This window comes from Symphalangus syndactylus, chromosome 17, assembly GCF_028878055.3.
Source record: "Symphalangus syndactylus isolate Jambi chromosome 17, NHGRI_mSymSyn1-v2.1_pri, whole genome shotgun sequence".
NCBI lineage: Eukaryota > Metazoa > Chordata > Mammalia > Primates > Hylobatidae > Symphalangus > Symphalangus syndactylus.
In genome coordinates, this window is record NC_072439.2 from 57,956,020 (window position 1) to 57,980,458 (window position 24,439).

Below are 24,439 nucleotides of genomic sequence, written 5' to 3' on the forward strand. Positions count from 1 at the left end.
GTAAAACAGATCTTCAGAACTTTTCATCTTGCAAAACAAACTCTATACCCGTTAAAAAACAACTCTTCCTTTTTTCTGGCCCCCACCCTCTGGTAACCACCATTCTGCTTTCTGTTTCTGTGTTTCACTATAAATACCTCATATAGGTGGAATCATACAGTAGTGCCTTTTTGTGACTTGCTTATTTCACTTAGTGTAATGTCCTTAAGGTTCATTCATGTTGTAGCATGTGACAGAATTTCCTTCTTTTTTAAGACTGAAAAATGGGCCAGGCACAGTGGCTCATGCCTAGTGCTTTGGGAGGCTGAGGCAGGTGGATCACTTGGGGTCAGGAGTTCGAGACCAGCCTATTCAACATGATGAAACCCCGTCTTTACTAAGAATACAAAAATTAGCCAGGCGTGGTGGTGGGCATCTATAATGCCAGTTCCTTGGGAGGCTGAGGCAGGAGAATCGCTTGAACCCTGGAGGTGGAGGTTGCAATGAGCCAAGACTGCCATTGCACTCTAGCCTGGGCAACAAGAGCAAAACTCCGTCTCAAAACAAACAAACAAAAAAACAGACTGAGCAATGTACTACTATATGTATATACCACATTTTGCTTATCCATTTTTGTTTATCTTTCGGATATATGCCCAGAATTGGGATTGCTGGATCATATGGTAGTTCTCTATTTAATTTTTTTGAGGAAGCTTTTGTCCATAGCAATTGCACCATTTTACAATCTAACCAAAAGTACATAATGACTCCAGTTTTTCCAAATGCTTACAATTTGTTATTTTCTATTTTTTTATGGTTGTATTATCTGATTTTTAAAAATTTTAGTCATCTGGCCCAGCACAGTGGCTCACGCCTGTAATCCCAGCACTCTGGGAGGCTGAGGCAGGTGGATCACTTGAAGCCAGGAATTTGAGACCAGTCTGGCCAACATGGTGAAACCCTATCTCTACTAAAAATACAAAAAAACTAGCCAGGTTTGGTGGTGCATGCCTGTAGTCCCAGCTACTCTGGAGGCTGAGGCAGGAGAATTGCTTGAACCTGGGAGGCAGAGGTTGCAATGAGCCAAGATTGTGCCACTGCACTCCGGCCTGAGCGACAGAGCGAGACTCTGTCTTAAAAAAAAAGTAAATAAAAATGTTAGTCATCCTAGTGTGTATGAAGTGGTGTGTTTCGTTTTGATTTGCATTTCCCTACTAGCTAATGATGTTGAGCAGTTTTTCATGTTCTTGCTTATTGGCCATTTGTGTATCTTGGAGAAATGTCTATTCGTATCCTTTGCTCCTTTTTTTTAAAAAAAAATTTTAAGTTTGAGGGTGTAAGTGTAGGTTTGTTACATAGGTTTAGTAAACTTGTGTCATAGGGGTTTGTTATAAAGATTATTTCATCACCCAGGTATTAGGCCTAGCATCCATTAGCTTTGCTTATTTTTTAATTGACTTATTTATCTTTTTATTATTGGGTTGTAAATGTTGTTTATATATTCTGGTTACAAGTCTTTTATCAGATATATGATTTGCAAATGTTTTCTCTAGTTCTGTGAGTTGTCTTTTCATTTTCTCAATGATAACATTTGGAGAATTATAATTTTGGAACACTAGTATATTTTCTAGTTGCTTTGTATTCTAATGAGAACTAGATCAGAGATGATGGATTGGTTTACCCTGATTTATTTATATTTAAAAAGTTTATGTTTAAAATGTACTTCGAAGAGAAATAATACCACTAAAATATTCATCTAATTCCTTATAGGCACTTAGGAGCAAATACTTTAAAAGATGCATTTTTAATAATAATCTGTTAGTCTAAGAAAAGTGGTAACAGGAAAAGCCAATAATTTATTACGCTTTGTTTTCCATGTCATCTTGGTTACTAGTTTATATTGGTTGGCTTCTTTCCTCCCTGTAGGGAAAAGTAATAGAACCTCTGAAAGATTTTCATAAAGATGAAGTGAGAATTTTGGGCAGAGAACTTGGACTTCCAGAAGAGTTAGTTTCCAGGCATCCATTTCCAGGTAAAAATTAGAATTGAATTTTGTTTGATTCATCTTTAGACCTTCATGTTGAAGAAAAATCAATTCAGACAATTCTGAAATAATCTGTCATCTCAGGGAATATGTAACATGAGAGAAAGGAAAGGATGGTTAGGGAATAATTGAAATCTTTTGAGTATCTACTGTATTTACTTCATTTTATTAAATACTCATTTTCCATTGTATCTGCATTTAAGTGTTACATTATCCTTGGGAGTCTGGCGTCTGATGTTGCCATCAGATGAGAAAACCAAGACATAAAGATAGTTTAATAATATTGCCACACAGTCCTAGTAGTAGAGCTAGGATTTGTTATATTATTTTTACCATACCATACTGCATTCCATGGAAGATGTGAGGATTTAAACTTAGCTCTTTAAAATCCTTGTCCTGTGTCTGACTTGTTTGAATGGATGAACCACTTATTCTGTGCAGAGAATTCTTGGCACAATGTAACTAATTCCTGAACAAATAATACTTCATTTGCTGTCATATAGAAAAAAATTAGAGGTGATACTTGTTTAAAGTTAGGACTGCAAGTCTTAACCTGTTTTTGTTACTAGTTCTTGAGAGGTTGGGCAAGTCTGTACCTCAGGGTCTAGCTCACTGTAATAGTGATTAGGGGATGATTTGGGAGAATGACCTAATTGAATTGAAAAGCATAATAATAGCCAACATTTCTTAAGTACTTTATGTGCTAGGCACTCTGCTAAATACATTTTATTGTATTATTTAATCTTCACAATGGAAACTAGTATTATCCTGTTTTACAGATGAAGAAACTCAGGGACAGTGACTAATTTGCCAAAAGTTACACAGATTGAAAGGAGTGGAGCCAGAATTATATCCCCAATAATTTTTATCTCAGAGTTTATACTCTTAACGATCATATTGGCTCCATAAACAGCTTTACAAATTTATAACCTACGTGGTGATTAGCACTTGTTCTCAAATCTAGTGATCAGATTGAGATCTTTAGTCCCTAACCTGCATGCTGGCAAAGAATGGTCTGTGGACCGGCGTGGTGGCTCATGCCTGTAACCCTGAGTCTACTAAAAATAGAAAAATTAGCCAGGTGTGGTGGCAGGTGCCTGTAATTCTAGCTACTTGGGAGGCTGAGGCAGGAGAATTGCTTGAATCTGGGAGGGAGAGGTTGCAGTGAGCCGAGATTACACCACAGCACTCCAACCTGGGCAACACAGCACGATTCCATCTTAAAAAAAAAAAGAAAAGACAAGAATCATCTGTGAATGTAATGGAGGGAAGCCAAGTGTTCTATGTCCTTGGTCATTATTTCATCTAGACTCACTTGATGTTTTAAAAATCTATTTTGTATGTTGATTTTTCTATTATGTAAGATTTCATTGGCAAAAATGGTTTTGCTGCTTTAAAAACTATCTTAAATATGCTGTTTATTCTAAAGGTAAAGAGTGGACTAGGGAATTAATTGGACATAGCTGAGGTTTTGCCTATAACCAGACATCTCAAGTGATGCCTTTTCTGTTGTAGTAAAGCAGCAGGATCCAGTTTTCCATAGATCTATGCACACCTTGTGTTTTTACCAACTTTCAAGTATTTGGTAAAACAGAGGTCGGGTGCAGTGGCTCATGCCTGTAATTCCAGCACTTTGGGAGGCCTAGGCGGGCAGATCACTTGAGGTCAGGAGTTCCAGACCAGCCTGGCCAATGCGGTGAAACCCAATCTCTACTAAAAATACAAAAAATTAGCTGGGCATGGTGGTGCATGCCTGTACTAGGCACACTGGTGGCTGCTAGGGGAGGGTAAGGCAGGAGAATCTCTTGAACCCGGGACGTGGAAGTTGCAGTTAGCTGAGATCGTGCCACAGCCCTCCAGCCTGGGTGACAGAATGAGAGTCTGTCAAAATAAAATAAAATAGAAATACTAGTTCACATTTTTTGGTATTAAAAACTCACATTATTTATTAGATTATGTATATATTTTAACAGTATAATACCATTCCTAAAATTAGATTGATAGTTGAAGCTGGATGATGAGTAAGGTGGTTAATTATACTGTCCTCTTTATGTATATGTTGGAAAATTCCCTTATTAAAAACTTTGAATAGATGGGCATATATGTTATAAACTAAAAATATTTACTGGATAATTTTGTGATACTTAATACATGGACTATAAAAATAGGATAGGCCAAGTGCAGTCAGTGTCTCATGCCTGTAATTCCAGCATTTCCAGAAGCCGAGCTTCTGTAGTTCAAGACCAGCCTGAACAGCATAGTGAAACCCCTATCTTTACTGAAAAAATTAGCCAGGCATGGCTGCTGTGCTTGTAATCCAAGCTATTTAGGAGGCTGAGGTGGGAAGACTGCTTGAGCTCAGGAATTTGAGGCTGCAGTGAGCAATAATTGCACCACTGCACTCCAGCCTTGGTGACAGAGCAAGACTCTATCTCTTAAAAAAAGGGAGATAGGAATGATAGGGAGAGAATTAAACATACTGTCTTATTTGAGCCTCACAATGGAAACTATGATAGTATTATCCTGTTTTATAGATGAAGAAACTTAGGGACAGAGATTAATATGCCAAAAAGTTATGCAGACTAAAAATTATGCATAACTTAAATGTTGCAGCATTCTAAATGTTACAACATTTTTAGAATGTTGAAGCATTCTAAAAAATGCTGAATTGAATGGGAAACTAATAGCTACATTTGGATACTTATGATGGGCAGATGGATTTGAATTTTGGAAAGGTTTTATATTTTGAAAATAGTGGCATTTTTATATTAGATTTTTATATTAGAAACATAACATTAATGTTAAATACTATTGTTACTCTTACCTTTAGGTCCTGGCCTGGCAATCAGAGTAGTATGTGCTGAAGAACCTTATATTTGTAAGGACTTTCCTGAAACCAACAATATTTTGAAAATAGTAGCTGATTTTTCTGCAAGTGTTAAAAAGGTAATATTTGATACAGCTAATCATTACAAAAAATTGAATGGATTCTTATTATATACCAGCATTTATAATGAATTTTTGAGGGTTTTATTATTTGAAAATTTGGTGTAATATAACCTTTGAAATGACTGTGGAGAAAGTATTCCACAGATACTCTTATATGCACATTTTTCTTTCCAGCCAGACAAGATTGGATATACTGAGTCTCTAAAAATGTCAGATAAAGTATTTTAAAGCACTCTTTTATGTGTATTTCAAGAAAGTAAGGGAAATCCTTTGGGTCAGGAATTTATTGGGAGCCTCATTTCAAGAAACCAAAGCTGTCTGCTCCTCTGAGGACAGCTACTAATCCTTTGTGGTCTAGGATTTGGGTTTTAACAATTTCATTCATGTACAGGTGTCTGAGTATGAGACTGGGTCCAAGAAGGGCCAGAGATTGGATCAGATATCTTCACATTATGCAATCCTTTAGCTCCAAATTGAAGATGAATGGAAAAATTCGCCAGTCTACTTTATTCTAAAGATTTGGGGTTTTAATTTATGTGATGTGTGTGGTCTGAAAATTGCGACGTAAGAATTTTAAAATGGATCTGGGTTGGTAGTGCTTATGGGAGTTAGGCAAGGAAAAATGCAGATTCTCTTTTTTTTTTTTTTTTGAGACGGAGTCTTGCTCTGTCACCCAGGCTGGAGTGCAGTGGCGCGATCTCGGCTCACTGCAAGCTCCGCCTCCCGGGTTCACGCCATTCTCCTGCCTCAGCCTCTCCGAGTAGCTGGGACTACAGGCGCCCGCCACCACGCCCGGCTAATTTTTTTTTTTGTATTTTTGGTAGAGACGGGGTTTCACCGTGGTCTCGATCTCCTGACCTCGTGATCCGCCCGCCTCGGCCTCCCAAAGTGCTGGGATTACAAGCGTGAGCCACCGCGCCCGGCCTCTTTTTTTTTTTTTTGAGACGGAGTCTTGCTCTGTCACCCAGGCTGGAGTGCAGTGGCGCGATCTCGGCTCACTGCAAGCTCCGCCTCCCGGGTTCACGCCATTCTCCTGCCTCAGCCTCTCCGAGTAGCTGGGACTACAGGCACCCGCCACCACACCCGGCTAATTTTTTTTTGCATTTTTGGTAGAGACGGGGTTTCACCATGGTCTTGATCTCCTGACCTTGTGATCCGCCCGCCTCGGCCTCCCAAAGTGCTGGGATTACAAGCGTGAGCCACCGCGCCCGGCGCAGATTCTCTTTAGAATATCTTCACCTAGGTCCCAAAGGATTCTCATAGATAGATTTCCAACAAATATGAGGTTATAATAAAAAATACAAATCACGTATAGAAGTATGGCACCATGAATGAGAAAGGAAAAAACTGTCAGAACAAGACCTTCAAGACTTTACTGGAATTAACAAGCAATATGTAAAATAAATAGAAATAAGCTATTCATAATAAGAATAATGTATAAGAGACTACTAAAAATAACTGGGCAGATTTGAAAATAATCTAAGTTCTGAGAATGAAAATAATAACTGAAAAACAGCTGAAAGAGAATTAACGAACTAAAAGAAAGTTGTTTAGAGATTATCCAGAAATTAGGACAAATCATCATAAAATATGGGTAGAAAAAGTTAACATAGAAGGATAAGGCAAGTGCTAACATATATCCAGAAGGAAATAATAGATAAAAATGTATTAATTCCTCCACACTGGTAAAAGACATGATGTCTCAGATTCAGAAAACGTAACACATCTCAAGCCAGAATAAAGGGAAAGAATTTGACACCTAGTAAGCACATCTTAGAGAAATTAAAGACTGCCAAAGACAGAGCAGCTGCAGAGAACAGATCAGTTACCTACCCAGGAAATTATACTGAAACAGTAAAGGCAAGACTTCAAAATACCAAGAGAAAATAATTAACTGTAGTGAACAGCTAAACTGTCTTTTAAAAACAAGGGCAAAATAAAGTTATTTCGAGATTAAATATAATTTACTACCAACAGTCCCTTACTTAAGAAACTAAAGGCAATGATTTTCAACCCTGGCTGTATGTTAGAATCATCTGGGGAAGCTTTTGAAGTATACTATTCTTGACATATAGCCCTAGAATTTAATTGGTCTGAGATGGGACCTGGGCATCCCAAGTAATTTTTGCAGTTAGGGTTGAGAACCATTTTTTTTTTTTTTTTTTGAGATGGAGTTTTGCTCTTGTTGCCCAGGCTGGAGTGCAATGGCACGATCTTCGCTCACTGCAACCTCCGCCTCCCAGGTTTAAGCAATTCTCCTGCCTCAGCCTCCTGAGTAGCTGGGATTACAGGCATGTGCCATCATGCCTGGCTAATTTTGTGTTTTTAGTAGAGACGGGGTTTCTCCATGTTGGTCAGGCTAGTCTCAAACTCCCGACCTCAGGCGATCCACCCTCCTCGGCCTCCCAAAGTTCTGGGATTACAGGCATGAGCCACTGCACCCGGCTGAGAACCATTGTTTTAAAGAACTGACTTGAGGAGAAGCAGCAGGATGCCAGGAGAAAGTCGTGAGATCCAAGAAGGAATGCTAAGCAAAGAAAATGGTAAATGAATAAAACTGAAACAAACATGGACTGTATAAAATGATAAAAATAATTATAAAATCGAGAGTAGAGGTAAAAATGATATCTACTTGTTCTTGTTTATTAGAAAATATGTAACAATGTTTAGCTGAAGTAACATGTAAGCCACAAAGGGATTGATTTGATGCTAAGGAATTCAAAGATGTCTGTGTTATTTGCCAGAAGGACAGAAGATTATGTTTTAAGTATCCTTGTTAACACTTAAGGGCAACTACTGCAAGAATAGAAATAGAGGATTTAACTTCAAAACCGGTAAAGAGGAAATAAATGAGCTGGGAGAAATCACCAGTTCAAAAGACAGCAAGAAAGGAGTGAGAGTAAAAAATGGGATAAATAGATAATTACAGAAAAAGATTGTAGAATGAAATTCAACTATATTAATAACCTATAATTAATTAAAAGGACTAACATCCCTAGTTAAGACACAGACAAACTAGATTGAAAACTAAAATCTGCTTAGTATAGAATAGTAAATATGAAAAGTATAGTCTATTCACAACAGGCATTACTAGTATCTAGGGATAGTAGGAGTGAAAATTAAAGAATGGAAAAACATGTACCAGGTAAATGAAAAAAAGAAATGGCTAGAGCTATATTAATTTCAGAACTGAGTTTTTGGCAAAAAGCATTAGAGATAATATTTGACTCCGATAAGGTGTATCACTTGCCGGTGACAGGGTACTAAAGCCTGAATGTATGTAAATATAATCTGCATTTCTTATCCTAAGACTTCTTCATAGTCCTAGCCCTCAGGTGTGAATTTCTGGCATAGTGCATAGCACACACAACTCAAGGAGATACCAGATACAATCCACTGCTAAAAACCAGTAAAATACATAAGATAGTAGTAGATAATAAAAGAGTGAATACCTTATTTCTTAAAACTGAAAAAATATCTGTTTGCTTTTTCTCAGCCACATACCCTATTACAGAGAGTCAAAGCCTGCACAACAGAAGAGGATCAGGAGAAGCTGATGCAAATTACCAGTCTGCATTCACTGAATGCCTTCTTGCTGCCAATTAAAACTGTAGGTGTGCAGGTGAGTTGTGTGAATTCATTCACCAGTGATACACTTTTTTTTTTTTTTTTTTTTTTTTTGAGACGGAGTCTTGCTCTGTTGCCCAGGCTGGAGTGCAGTGGTGTGATCTCGGCTCATTGCAACCTCCGCCTCCCGGGTTCAAGCACTCTTTCTACTAATATTGAAATAAGGATTACTTAGGGAAATGAAATATGTAAGTATATATACCAAGTTTAGAGAAATAAGAAGGTAATTTTTTATAGAATGTTTAGGGAGTGAATAGTTACAGGAACTAAATAGTCAGGCTGAGATTTTGTAGTTTTGGAACATCTATGAACTCTAACCAAAGGTAAATATTGAAAGCAACCCTTTCCTCTAGGGTTGGCATGCTTACTTCTGCCTCGTAGGGCAGGGATCAAGAGGTTATTTATCCTTCTAGGTGTAAAATATACTGTGGTTTTAGAAGTCTTTAACTGCAGGGCGGCCTCCAGATGAATAAGTTACACCATTTAGGTGTTGTTCTCAGCTTGTGTATTCCCTGTACTAGGGAACATGTTCTACTGATGTTTTTTGTGTTTATTCTGCCTTTCTAGTTGTAAAAGAACGTGAGAATAATATAGTTCTCAATTATAAAATGCTACTTGCAAAATGACTAATAACTAATAAGATAGTATGTTAATTTCTCCTCTTTTTTCTGGATACGGGGTCTTGCCCTGTCGCCCAGGCTGGAGTGCAGTGATGTGATCATGGCATACTGTAGCCCTGAATTCCTGGGTTCAAGTGACCCTACTACTTCAGCTTCCCAAGTAGCTGGGACTACAGGCATGCACCATCATGCCTGGCTAATTTTTAAATTTTTTTGTAGAGATAGGGTCTCCCTGCATTGCTCAGGCTGGCTTTGAAATTCTGGCCTCAAGTGATCCTTCACTTTGGCCTCCCAAAGTGTTAGGATTGGAAGTGTGAGACACTGTGCCCGGCCTTCTTTATATGATCCTCAAATGAATTTTTGGGGAACAAAAGTGTGGGAGGGTAGGGAAGAGGATGGTTATTTTATTTCAAGTTTGTGGTTAAATGGAAACTAGAAGAGGTGTCAGTAGTTCAACTCAAAAATGGTATAAGTGCCAATTATTGGGTTAATGTGTTTATAATGTCCTCTTACAGTAAAATTATGTGTAGAAAGAAATTCTACTGTTTTAGAGATTATTCATCTAAAACCTAATAAGCATTTTTTCTAAATATATGAATCTGTCAGTTTAAATTCCCCTTTGCTCTGAATTCATGCAGTTCGGCCTGTAAATAAAACAAGATAAAAATTGATTGTTGCCAGGCGCAGTGGTTCATGCCTGTAATCCCAGCACTTTGGGAGGCCGAGGCGGGCGGATCACCTGAGGTCGGGAGTTCAAGACCAGCCCGACCAACATGCAGAAACCCCATCTCTACTAATTAGCGGGTGTGGTGGTGCATGCCTGTAATCCCAGCTACTCGGGAGGCTGAGGCAGGAGAATTGCTTGAACCCAGGAGGTGGAGGTTGCGGTGGGCCAAGATTGCGCCATTGCACTCCATCCTGGGCAACAAGAGTGAAACTCCATCTTAAAAAAAAAAAAAAATTGTAATTTTTAAAGTAAACTAAAATATTTTATTTCATGAAAGTGATAGAGCCAGCTATTGGGTTAAGGAACTCTTGCCTTCTTTTTAAAGGCCAAATGTTGTAAGCTGCTTATGTTGTTTTAAAATCACTATTGAAATAACCTTACTTGGAGTTATTGATACTTTCTTTCAGTGGTTTATGGATTATCTCATTCATATATAAATTTATTTTGAAATTTGCAATGATACTTACAGGCAGTATTACCCTAATATATAAAAATAGAATTGTGGACAGGTTATTTAATTCTTAAAAGTTTCTCAGTTTTAAGTAGATTTGTTATAGAGAACTTCCACGTCTGTATGCTAACTGCTGCTACAAAGGGAGTTGAAATAGTTCCCCACTCTTCTTTTTAGAGAAGTGTTACAAAAAATAGATATTTGAGATAATTTGATGAATGAGTGATTTCTTTCTTGAAAATGAAACTTATTGAGGCTTTACTGCTTTTCCCACCAAAATAAAATTTTCTTTTGTTATTGGATAACTGACTTTAGTCTCTTACCCTTTGAAGCTTAGACCCTTGCAAGCCCAGGTAAAAATGATGGTTCATGGTTAGTATAACAATGGGTTTTATTTTCTAAATACCAAAGTAAACCGTATTTGTAAAAAATGAAAATACATTAAAAAAATTCTTTGTATTTCTACTCTCCAGTTAAGTTTTGTATGTGTCTTTCCAGAAACACTTTAAAAAGAAAATAAAAGAGGGGATTTGGGGTACACATTGTCAACTTTTTTCTTTCAACTGAACATCATGAACTTACCTTTCTGTGCCTTTCCAAGTAGATTGTTCTTAACTGTTCCCTCATATTCTATGCATACCATCATTTATTTAACTATTCTTCTAACCAATGGGCATTTAAACTGTTCTCAGTTTTTTATTATTATAAGCATCCCATCAGTTATCCATGTATTTATGTAGGATCATTTTCTGTGCATGTGCATTTTACACTTTTTTTTTTTTTTTTTTTTTTTTTTTTTTTTGAGATGGAGTCTTGCTCTGTCGCCCAGGCTGGAGCGCAGTGGCTTGATCTCACCTCACGGCAACCTCTGCCTCCCAGGTTCAAGCGATTCTCCTGTTTCAGCCTCCTGAGTAGCTGGGGTTACAGGTACACGCCGCCATACCTGGATAATTTTTTGTATTTTAGTAGAGACGGGGTTTCACCACGTTGCCCAGGTTGGTCTCGAACTCCTGAGCTCAGGCAGTCCACCCGCCTCGGCCTCCCAAAGTGCTAGGATTACAGGCATGAGCTACCGTACCCAGTCCATTTTACACTTTTACAGATGCTATCACGTTAGCATTCACGTGTTGAATTTTCACATTCTTAGTACCTGCCACTCTGGGCATTAGGTACTTCTCTAATCTGTTACTTTTTAAAATTGCTTTTCATAAAAAAAGCAAATTACTTGGATTAAACAGGACACAGGAAAAGAGAATAAATTATCAGTTTTATTTAATTATTTTAAAATTAACTTTTAAGCTGATACTTAAACATGTTGATAAGTAAATATTTATGAATTGTTTTTGTCTCCCACTTAAGAATTCTTTATCCACTCAAAAAACATGGGCAGATCTTGTCTGCCACATTTTTCATAATTTTATTTTATTTTTTTTTGATATTACCGTGATACTTTATGTATGTCTTAACTGATTCAGGTAGTTTGGGATGGGTTTCAGGTAGTTTAATATGGGATTTTAATTTGGAATTTATTTATACCATTAAAGAAGCATTTAGTATATACTTTGATTCAAATTTCTAAAAATCTGTTAATAGTGTCACCATGCATAAGATATTTTTCAATGCATCTTTTAAAAAAAAAAAAAACAGCTTTGTCAAGTTAAACTGGTGCCATCTTTTGACTATTAAAAATTATTGATTATCTTTTTATTTTCAGGGTGACTGTCGTTCCTACAGTTACGTGTGTGGAATCTCCAGTAAAGATGAACCTGACTGGGAATCACTTATTTTTCTGGCTAGGCTTATACCTCGCATGTGTCACAACGTTAACAGGTGTGTTTCACAGGAGCTAGGGTGGGGGCTTGTGTAATGGAAGGATGTATTTCTTAAGGGCTTTCAATTAATGAAAGACCAAAAGGCTCAAATGTAGATATAGGTAGGTCATGTAGATAAGAGTAAATGGCTGTGTTTGTAATTCAAATATGCACATAGGTTGCAGTTAAGTAGATATTTAATATCATCTTGTGTTTTGACTCTTCATCACAATGTAATCATCTGTTAAAAATTATTTAAAGGAGATCTTTATTTTAGTGTAAAATATTAAAGACAGCTATAAAATGTCTTCTAAATTAGTGGCTTATATTAGCTATTGGTTTTATGGTAACATGTTTTATTCCAGAAGGATTGAAAAAAGTATGTCCAGGTTACAGAATTACAAATAAAGTAACACACACACACACACACACACCCCTACAAAACAAACAACCCCCACCCCAAACAAAAATGGAGACTTGGTTAATTTAGTGGTAACCCCAAGGAAAAAAATCAAAGAAAAGAAATAGGCATGTGCCAGATAGCATTAAAATAGTTACGTTTAAATATATAATTTACATTTAGATTAATTTTCCTTTAATTTGCATATTAATTTCTTACATTGGATATATCAACAGCTGATTTATAATCTATTTCTAATCCTCAATTTCATCGTACCATATATAGTTCAAACATTCACTTATTTTATACTAGATTGCTAATTAAATGTTCTTATTTCACAGTTATTCTCTCTCTTCAGTTTTCTTCATGGGTGTTAGGCAGTTAACAACCAAAAACAATTACTTGAGGTTTCATTTTACTCAAATTGCTGCAGAAATCAGAAGCTTACCTTTTAATGTTAACCTAGCAGAGTCTGTATAGTCAGAGATAAGGAGTTATAGGGAAGCCATGTTTTTACCGTTGGGAACATGCTCATTCAAAGGCTTACTCAAATCAACTGAAGACCCTCAAATACAGAAGCATCTTTAATATGCTGAAAAATAGAATTATTACCCTCTTCAGTAATGGGGGCCAGGCATGGTGGCTTACGCCTGTAATCCCACCACTTTGAGAGGCCAAGGCGAGTGGATCACTTGAGCCCAGGAGTTTGAGACCAGCCTGGGCAACATGGTGAAACTCCATCTCTACAAAAAATACAAAAATTAGCCAGGCATGGTGGTGTGTACCTGTAGTCCCAGCTACTTGGGAGTCTGAGGTGAGAGGATCGCGTGAGCCTGGGAGGTTGCCTTAAGCCAAAATCGTGCCACTGCATTCCAGCCTGGGCAACAGAGTGAAACCCTTTCTCAAAAAAACAAAAAACAACTTCAATAATGATAAATTTTTAATTGCCTATTTTGAGTGGAGATAATTGTCTTGGTTAGAACAGTGGCTCATAATTTGCCTTCTGAAGAATGCTATATAAACTTTATATATCACACAGAAAATTTCCCTAAATTGAACTCCACTGCTTTTACTATATAATTAGTATATTTCTTCATTCACAGCATTCTTACAGTTTTATCTCCTTTTCTTTTTCTTTTGCCAAAGGGCACACATCCTTGTTTAAACTTTATGTTTATATTCTAGTTTTTCTCTTTTTTCCCTATTTGTCTCCTCCTCCTTCTTCCCTTCTCAAAAAGAAAAAAGTAAAAAGCCTAACAACCAGCAAACAAAAAACTAAATCTTAAAATATGAACGCAGCAAGTTCTTAAAAGAATCTTGGTGAACTTGGCCGGGCGCGGTGGCTCACGCCTGTAATCCCAGCACTTTGGGAGGCCAAGGCAGGCGGATCACGAGGTCAGGAGATCGAGACCATCCTGGCTAACACGGTGAAACACTGTCTCTACTGAAAATACAAAAAAATTATTCGGGTGTGGTGGCGGGCACCTGTAGTCCCAGCTACTCAGGAGGCTGAGGCAGGAGAATGGCATGAACCCGGGAGGCAGAGCTTGCAGTCAGCTGAGATCGCACCACTGCACTCCAGCCTGGGTGACAGAGTGAGACTTCGTCTCAAAAAAGGAAAAAAAAAAAGAATCTTGGTGAACTTTAGATTTCTTTGCTGGGGTCTTTTTGATGAATTGGAGTTTAAAAATATTCTTCCACGTTTGCCGGTTTTTTTCCTAATTTGGATGAGGGAATCTTTGTACAGGGAGGGACTGTTCCAGTTTTACTGTTGTATATAGTGTGGGTAAATACCTGTCCCAGTACACTCTAGTGATTACTTTTGTTTGTAAGAAATGAGAAGGTGAAAAGAGCAGGTTCATGGCATTCTCTTAACTTTCTCCTGCAAAGATCTTTTATGGGCTTTAGGAACTATATTGTTTAGAAAAAGTATAACTTACTGTCTATACATGGGACAAAAACCTTGCTTCTGTTGTAGTATGTTTGGAAGGAGACAATAAAGTAGTTGGTGATATCGGAGGTTTTGTGTTAATACAGTTTTCTTTTGTGTATTTTACCTAAGTACATATTAAGGAAAGAAGAAAAAACATTAAACTTTACCATGATAGTTGCCGGGGAGATTTATTTTCTTTGCTAAAAACAGTACTAACGAAAAGTGACAATTGTCTACTGGCTGGAGTGGGAGAACTAGCTAAGTGGCACTCAAATCTCTACCCTGATTCCCTCTTGTTTTCTGGGTGAAGATTGTGAAACAGATCCCTTCAAACTAGTGGCCAGCTACACTTCAAGTTGTTAAAATTGTCTGATTCTAATTTCCTCAAGTTATGTTCCAAACTGTACTCTCATTAACTCTCATTAACATGAAGATATTTGTGATGTATCTTCATGTCTTTCAAACAGACATTTACATAAAACGGTAATGAATCATTTTTTTGGAAGGAAGTAGTAGGATGCTAAGTCCTATTTCAATGGCCTTTTTAATGAAGTGCAAATGAGAATCTCTCTAGAATCATTGTTTCTCAAGTAGAGAAAAAAAGATGAGTTTACTAATTTTGGGAAATTCACTGTAGTTTCCTCTTGGAGATTTCCAGTGCATGTTAGCATAGTATATTAATAGTTTCTGAAGTCTTGTCATAAAAACACCTATTTTTAAATTTTAACTATGTGTATTTGTTTCCTAGGACTACCCATAACAAATTACCACAAACTAGGAGGCTTAAAATAACATTTATTCTCTCACAGTTCAGGAGGCCAGAAGTCTGAATTCAGTGTTGGCAGGGTTATAGTCTCTCTGAAGATTCTAGGGGAGGATCCTTCCTTGCTTCTTCCTACTATCGAGTGGTGGCAGCATAACCCAGTCTGTCTTTGTGTTCACATGACCCTCATTCCCCGTGTGTGTCTGTGTATCCAAATTTCCCAGTACTTGGAAGGATCCCAGTCATTGGATTAGAGTCCATCCTAATCCAGTATTACTTCATTTTAACTTGATTACATTTGCAAAGACCCTTTTTCTCCCCAGAGATTCTGGGTGGACATGAAGTTTTGGGGATACTCTTTGACCCAGTACATTAAGTGAAAAGAGAGTTGTAATAATCACATATCTTTGCACATTCTGAGATACAGAATGTTGCAGAGAACACACTTTGAGGAAAGCATGTTGAACACAGACCTTCCTATAATCTTATATCTTGCCCTATCCATCTGGGGAGTTGAAGTGGGCAGGAGAAGGGCCTAAAACTAAGTGGGAAATGGAAAGAATGTTACTGTTCTAAGTGCCTTGCTTCTCATACTAAAATGTAATTTCTACATTTAAAATGTAATTGCTCTATTATTTTTACCTCTTTGTTTCCAGAGTTGTTTATATATTTGGCCCACCAGTTAAAGAACCTCCTACAGATGTTACTCCCACTTTCTTGACAACAGGGGTGCTCAGTACTTTACGCCAAGCTGATTTTGAGGCCCATAACATTCTCAGGGAGTCTGGTAAGTTGCTCATGTTTTTGATTACTACCCTCTGAAACTAGTCTTTGGAAGCTTGACATTAAGAGTAGGATGATGTGGAGGATGTGGCTTTTGCTTTTTAGATGCTTTTATTTTTATTATTTAAATATTTGAATGTTCTGTGATGTTGCTTTTTTTTTTTTTTTTTTTTTTTTCGAGACGGAGTCTGTCTTGCTCTGTCGCCCAGGTTGGAGTGCAGTGGCACAATCTTGGTTCACTTCAGCCTCCGCCTCCTGTTACAAGTGATTCTCCTGCCTCAGCCTCTTGAGTAGCTGGGATTACAGGTGCCCGCCACCACACCTGGTTAGTTTTTTGTATTTTTAGTAGAGACAGGGTTTTGCCATTTTGGCCAGGCTGATCTCGAACTCCTCACCTCAGGTGATCAGGTCAGGAGTCAGGTCAGGCCAGCCTTGGCCTCCCAGAGTGTTGGGATTACAGGAGTGAGCCACTGCACCTGGCCTATAATGTTGCTTCTAAATAAAATATATTCACCTTTGTGGCCATTTGTGGACATGCACAGAGCAGCAGAAAATGTGAATTTCCAGACTTAGATGTTCCCAGCTGAGTTTGAACAAGGTGACGCTATGCCTTCTTGTTTCAGCTCTCAGAATGTGAACAAGTCTTTTTCATGGTCTCCTTGATGCTATATCTTTTGCATTTTTATGCGTTTTGTTGGTGATTTTGCTGTTTAAAATGGATCTCAAGTATAGTGTTGAAGTGCTGTCTGGGTTCCTAAGCACAGGAATGCTGTGATGTACCTTACAGAGAAAATCTGTGTGTTAGATAAACTTCATTCAGGCATGAGTTAAAGAGCTGTTGATTGTGAGTTCAGTGTTAATGAATCTATAATAAATATTAAATATAGTGTCTTAAATCAGAAACACATAAGACAAGGTTATATATTAATCAGTTGATGAAAATATTACAATCAGAGGCTTACAGGAACCTAACCCTCCATTTCCCCTGGGAGAAATGGTTCAGTATTCGCTAATTCGTTGTTTGCAGTGTAGAATATAACTATACTGCAAATTATAATAGAGAATAATGAGACTGGACTGTTTCTCTTTATAGCACATCAGTGAAACATCACTGATGTGATCAAATTCTGTTTTTTGCATTTGTGATTAAGTCCAATTAAAATGCTCTGCAAGTAGCTGAAATCAATGCATGATGACAGTCTTAACTATGCTGTGTGTGTATATGTAATTTCAGATATTGCCTGGGAGGATTTAATTGAACTAAGAGTGCTTTTCTATGGTGTGGTGATTGGTTCTACATATACCTTTCTCTAGGGTATGCTGGGAAAATCAGCCAGATGCCGGTGATTTTGACACCATTACATTTTGATCGGGACCCACTTCAAAAGCAGCCTTCATGCCAGAGATCTGTGGTTATTCGAACCTTTATTACTAGTGACTTCATGACTGGTATACCTGCAACACCTGGCAATGAGATCCCTGTAGAGGTAATTTATATATTTTTTTCTAATGCATGTTCTCAGTACCTCTTACATTTTATAATATGGTGAATGGAATAGGCTATGCCAGTGCTGTATTTCTTATGTTGGTTTTCTGTTCATAAGATAGGCTTTTTTTTTTTTAAATTTTCACATATTTGATTAATACACTGGGGCAGAAAAAGGCCTTAAATTATATATGCTCTCCAAATGTCTGATTACTATATAAAAAATAATCAATTATAATAATTTTATCTAATCCTGCCAATTTCTACTTTACAAATAGTATTCCGCAAATAAAGAAGAAAACTCTAGGAGTGAAGAAGAGTTTGTTAGAAATAAGGATGCAATTTGATAGCTTTATGGCCAGACACCCAAGAATTGCCTAAATGTTCTCGCTACTACCAATTCCAACTCAATTTTTGATCCTTCTTTGTTTTCACCAGAACATTCCAAAGGAGCTACTTGCATAATAGCAAGTGAAAATCAAAGTGAGACTCTATTAGTTGGGGTACTGCCTCCAGTGCACTAATGTGAGGCTGTCGTTACAGCTAGGTAGATGGGTTGGTTTGGAATGTGGCTTAGAGTCAGTTTTCTCTTAGGCTCAAATTTGCCAAATTTGACAAGTGAGCAGGCTATCCTCTCCTCCTGTATACTTGATAATGATTATTACAGTGTACTGTGTGCCACCTTGGTGGCCCTTAGAGTTGTATGTTTAAGCTGCAGATAATTTGCAGAGCATTGGCTGAAACACATAAAATCACATGCTTGGACGCCACAGCAATGTCAAATCGCTGTATGTTCTTAAGCACTTCTGGCTCAGTCACAAACACAACTTGCAGACTAGCACCTGTTTGTGGATCACACTTTGAGTAGTACTGAGTTTAAGTCACTAATATTTTAAACCTTAATAACTTAAACCTATCCCTGCAGAGGGGAATAGTTTCATTATATAAGATTAATCAGAAACCATCCCATATACATGAAGGACAATAGTGAAAATAGTCAAATTTTAATTTTAAATTACAAATGTAAGCCCTCTAAGACTGCTGGACATGCAGTGGATGCTGACTTTTCTCTATAATTTTTTTTAATAGGTGGTATTAAAGATGGTCACTGAGATTAAGAAGATTCCTGGTATTTCTCGAATTATGTATGACTTAACATCAAAGCCCCCAGGAACTACTGAGTGGGAGTAATAAACTTCTTGTTCTATTAATGTACCGTGTGCAGTTTAAATTGATTAGAAATCATTCCCATTATTGACATGCAGTATACTGTGAAAAGAGTTACTGGAGCAGCTACATCACATCTGAGTTCTCCACAGCAAAAATCTACGGCTTAAGAGCTGAGTTGGGGATAACCAAAAGGGACTGAAGAGTTTGTACGGGTAAATAATCAAAGCACCATTGCCTACACTCAGACAGATTGATACTGCTTTTGCCTTTGCCTCACTTACTCTTTATGTATAAATTCACTGTTGCTATTGATGTCTCTGTGAAGATGTATGAAGGTGGGTGAGTTTGGGGTAGTTATGGGCTTCTGTCTCCTTACCAGTTTCTAAGAACTGTTAGAAACACCCATTATTTACCAGTGTTACTTACTACGTATATATACCTTTTGGAGAATCAGTTTTCTTATAAGTAATCTTATTTCTCCAAAGGGTGAAAAAGAGATGAACATATCAGATAAAGGTATAGGTGGGCTATTCCAGCCACTTTTGAAGGACACTGAGGGTATAAAATGTAAGCTAGCATAAGATGGAAAAGCACCAGGAATTTGTTGATGTACTTTGGAATTTTATTTCACAGCCTTGGGAGGAAGAAACTATGAGTGGTCTCAGATGTCTATGAATGGTCTTAAAATGTTTTCAAACCATGTTCCACATGGATGCCATGTTATTCAATGTCAGCTTGTTCATTAGTAAGGAGCTTTATCCTCCTAGCCTTATATTACCAGCCCCCCACAGCCTTGCATAGAAAGTTTCTGTTATCTCCTTAGAAGAAACTGGCTCAGTGACGTTTCTGGTGTAGTGCAGATAGAGGTCAAGAGGAGCATTTTCATCTCTTCTTTTGCTGGTCAGAGAAACAGTTCTGAGATCACAGAAGCCATGATGCATACCTACAGCTTACAAATGGGCGACGAAAAATGTTTATATCATCTAGTAAACAGTTGTAAAATGAGCTCTTAGATCTAATCTATAGACATATTATTCATTGCTCAGACACCTGTGAACAGTCTTGATCCATGCAAGATGTTTGCCAAACTTTGTAATCCTTTCTACTAGCTATAAGAGAGGATTTAAGAACTGGTGCAGGACTTGTTGCCATCGCCACCAGTTTCTAATAGATCTTTTATAACATTCACATAAGTACTGTAGACAGTAGTAGACTTAAACTCTCCGTTTCTCTCAGTATTTTAGCTAAGAATGTTACCATATTTTTCTCTTAGCAATTCCATCTCAGGTTGCTGCTGCTTTTCTAGTTTAAAAGGTCAGATCTATTAATCAGGTATGAAATTTTATTTGGGATTCAGTGTTAGATAAACAACAAAATGATGCGTGGCAGAAGTCATCTTTTTATTCTGGCTGGTCCAGAGAACAAGAAAACTGCTGCTGGACCAGCAAGAGAAGAATTTCTGTCTGTCTTAACAGAAATCTGTCCCCAAGACCAAGGGGTACTTGACTCCTATAAAACTTAAAGGGTACATTCTCTATCCTGATGAGGAGGTACTCATTGTGGCCTTCTGGAAAGAGGCTATGTTAGTGATCTGGTCTTTACAGATTTAGAGTCATGTTATTTGAGAGCTAGAATAGACAACCTATAAAATGCTTACCAACATGTGTCAGTACACATTTATGTTTATATGAAAGAAAATTTCTAGCCACAGTGTCTTATGATTTTGTGTTGAAGCAAACAGTAGGAATTTTGGAAAAATAGATAGTAAGAATGTGTGTTCTATGGAACACTGCTCCATTGAGAAGGTCCATGTAAAAAGGATTAGGTGGTCATATAAGTTTGGGGAAAATAAACTCACTTGTCCTTTCTTGGAGATTCATGGTATACAATATTCAAAGCTCTGAGAAATTCTAAAGTTAAAAACAATTGTTAAATTCTGCTTAATTTAGTGTTTTCCTGATATTTGTTTTTTGAACACCTTTTATATAATCCCTCCCAATATATACTTAGTATATACTTAATATAATATTGGGAAAATTGTTTCTCCAAAACACATCTTGACATGACATAGTTTCTTAAAAATCTAAATTTTCTGGAACTCAGAAATTTCCTAATATTTAGCACACTCTTCTTTTGCACAGCACTTTTTGCTTTGTGCCATATAACATTACTCTGTACCTTCACAGTGTTTCATCTGAGCCACTGAGGAAAGTTAAACGTTGCACTTCCATTTTACAGTTAAGAAAACAAGCTCACCTTAGGCATGGTTACTTAATGAATTTCAGAATCAAATTTCAGGTTTCCTTAGTTCAGATTGTCCTTTCCTTATGTGTATTCTGACACCTAAAATTACATAAACTTATGGGATGCTTATTTTTGACTAAGACTAGAATGGTGGCTACCTGGCTAATAACATTCATCATTGGTAATTCTGGGCATATCATGACTTTATTCCCATTGCTTACCATTACCTGGGACACATCTCTCTTTAATTAAATATATTCTTTTTCTTTGTACCTTTTAGGTAGACAGAAGAATGCAGATCATTGAAAGCATTATTTATTCCTAAGATTGGCAGGCACAGAATCATTTTTAAGAACTAAATACCCAGTCCTGCCTTAAAGGCCCCATCAATGATCATCAGCTCTGTTATTTCTAACAGCCTGGCATCCTGGCTAACACGGTGAAACCTTGTCTACTAAAAATACAAAAAAATTAGCCGGGCATGGTGGCGGGTGCCTGTAGTCCCAGCTACTCAGGAGGCTGAGGCAGGAGAATGGTGTGAACCCGGGAGGCGGAGCTTGGAGTGAGCCCAGATCACGCCACTGCACTGCAGCCTGGGCATCAGAGCAAGACTCCATCTCAAAAAAAAGAAAAAAGAAAAAAAAAATAACAGCCTGGCATAATTCCTAAATACAGGTCTGTAGATATATCCAGGAGATAGGGTTACACTGTTTTCCAACCTTTTTCAAATCCCTTAATCTTGAGGTAAACTGCATGCATTTAGTCAAACAAGCATCATAAAAGTTTGTTTCCTCACTGTTTGGGATTAACCTCCTGATAGCCTGTTTTACTGAATAACTCGACCTTAACCTGTAGAGAATAAGGGCATTCAAAGTAGGAAGGCAGAACTATCCATCTTTGGTGCTTTGCCTGCTGTTAAACAACAATGTGAATTTGGTCAAGTCATTTCTGTTCTTGTATCTATGACATGAGGTAACTGTATTAAATTTTCAACATCAAATCCAGCTATAAATTTGTATTTTATAAATAAGAAAAAGCAAAGAAGGAGACAGAATGGAGAAGCTGGATAGTGTTTTTTGTTTTTTTAAGGTTCTTTTATCATCAGATACGACACAAAGGGAAACATCAAAATGCACCATAAAGTTAAATCCTAGTTACCTTTTTTTGAAGCTGTTGGCAAGGTTTGACCACTTGAGGAATCTTCTGCTGTGAGATGACACTTGAAAAACACCTATCAAAGTTTTCCTGGTAGGAATCTGTCTTTACTGCGTGTTTTTTTTGAAAAGCTGACAGAGAATGTGCTTTGGCTTTGACACTAATGAAGTCACCCATCATCAATTATATACAGCTAATTGTTGGGAGCTAGAGCTAGAATCCAAGCTTTCTGATTCTCTGCATGGAAGAGGTGATGCTCTAGGCCCCTTCAGGGCAAATCTTAAAAGGAAGTTCTTAGTGTGTAATTGACCATCAGGGATATATGGTCTTAGAAAGCGTTAATTGTCTCCTTACTTACAGTGAGTTTCTAGAGATAGCCCTGTCTTTCAGAAATTGTCTGACATCTGCTTGCCCAATGTTATAACCACTTTTCCACACTACTCCCCTCCAGAAATCTCACTGATATGTGGCGCGGACACGCCTTAGCTATCACCCCAATGGATGCTTCTTTCATTGACCCAAATCCAGAATGTAATGGGGAACTGAATACGAGTTGGATGTCTCCACCCTTGGAAAGCACATCTTTTGTTCTTACTGAAGTAGTTTAACAACACCGGATGATGGAGGGATCAGGGTATCTTTTTAATCACTGAAGGACTTTGACAGCAGTAATGGTGGCATTGTTGACTCTTAAATTTCTGAACGTTTCACTTAATGGCAAGTGAAGAGATAGAATCCCCCAAAGAGTGTCAAGATGCTAACTTCCAACCTATTTTTATGTACTGAAGAGGCCTCAGTGTCTCACTGAACTCTAACCTTTTTGTCAGTGTTCCTCAACACTGGATGCCTATTATTACATAACCTGAGGAGTTAAAAAATACAATAACCAAATGTCCAATTAAATAAAATTAGAATCTGGAGGTAGAACTCAAGCATTTACAGTTTTAAATCTCCCAGCCAGAATAAATTCTTATTGAGGGCCATACCTAGCCTATCTTCATCAAACTTACAGGTGAATCTTTGTCAAACCTATAGGAGAGAAATGCAGGCCATAGGGATGGTCTTGCTGAAAGGCTTATAGCTAAATTAGTTCAGATCCAGGAACCGGATTCTGAAACTGATTGTACCTATATTATGCTGTGTGTCAGACACTCCCAGGACCTGTTTGGTAATAATTAGGACAGCTAACATACTTGTTGCTAATTTCGAGATCTGGGCAACAACTGTGTAGGCTGTTCTTTCAACCTCTTTCTTCCTACTTTTTTACTTTTCCTTCAGAGAGGAGAAAGCCACCCCTGTGCTGTAGCCACCGCTCCAGTTCTGACTCTAGCTAAGTCATGAAACAGACTGAGCTATTATTGCACCAACACATAAATCCTGTCATTTGGGTATTATTCTTTAGAGAACTAGAGATTACCTACCTGCAACCTAAGTTTCCTGAATTAGAATCATTTGAGCAGCACCATCTTAATTAACTCATTAACATATTTGTGGCCAGGCGCGGTGGCGCATGCCTGTAATCCCAGCACTTTGGGAGGCTGGGGCAGGCGGATCTCTTGAGGTCAGGAGTTCGAGACCAGCGTGGCCAACGTGATGAAACCCCATTTCTACTAAAAATGTAAAAATTAGCTGGGCTTGGTAGTACACGCCTGTAATCCCAGCTACTCAGAAGGCTGAGGTGTGAGAATCACTTAAACCCGGGAGATGGAGGTTGCAGTGAGCAGAGATTGTGCCACTGCACTCCAGCCTGGGTGACAAGAGTGAGACTCCATCTTAAAACAAAAACAACATATTTGTTCACTTTTGAACCCTGTGGTGTCTTTTAACTTTGTTAAGGGCCCTTGGTTAGCAAAATTATGAGAGTTTAGGAAATTTGGCTATTTATTGGGTATATTAAGTACAACTACAAAATCCTCTGAGTTGTCCAGGAAGCCTAAACCTTGAGCAGTATCTTATTCAAGTGGAGTATATATCTTCAAGAATATAGATTTTTAAGGTAAGTAGTTTTCCATCTTTGCATCTCCTGAGACCATTGTTACAACCTTGATATTAAATGAAGTGAATGTAAACCTCCTTTTGAACATATTTTTTATAAAGAAATATTTTGTTAATTGGAGTAAGTAGTATTGTTATGAAATCACTGTGTAATTGTTAATTGTAAATTGCAATGTCTATTTTGTGTTGTAACAATGTTGCCATAAAATAGCTTTGCTAAATGTGAAATGACTTTAATCCCTTTTGTCTTCAATATACTTCATAAAGGAGGAAATGATGATTTTCACAATTTGTCACGAAGC

At 37.6% G+C, this 24,439-nt stretch overlaps 1 protein-coding gene across 1 annotated transcript in view; it reads left to right on the forward strand.

Annotated features, from left to right (window-relative positions):
- GMPS (guanine monophosphate synthase) overlaps window positions 1–18,784 on the forward strand; it is a 62,125-nt gene extending 43,341 nt beyond the window's left edge. The window contains exons 10-16 of the mRNA XM_063620288.1: window positions 1,906–2,011; window positions 4,854–4,969; window positions 8,469–8,594; window positions 12,112–12,227; window positions 15,961–16,091; window positions 17,402–17,574; window positions 18,663–18,784. Of these exons, the coding sequence (XP_063476358.1) occupies window positions 1,906–2,011; window positions 4,854–4,969; window positions 8,469–8,594; window positions 12,112–12,227; window positions 15,961–16,091; window positions 17,402–17,574; window positions 18,663–18,764 (870 nt within the window). The 3' untranslated portion in view covers window positions 18,765–18,784. The remainder of the gene's footprint in view (window positions 1–1,905; window positions 2,012–4,853; window positions 4,970–8,468; window positions 8,595–12,111; window positions 12,228–15,960; window positions 16,092–17,401; window positions 17,575–18,662) is intronic.
- Window positions 18,785–24,439: the final 5,655 nt, after the last annotated feature.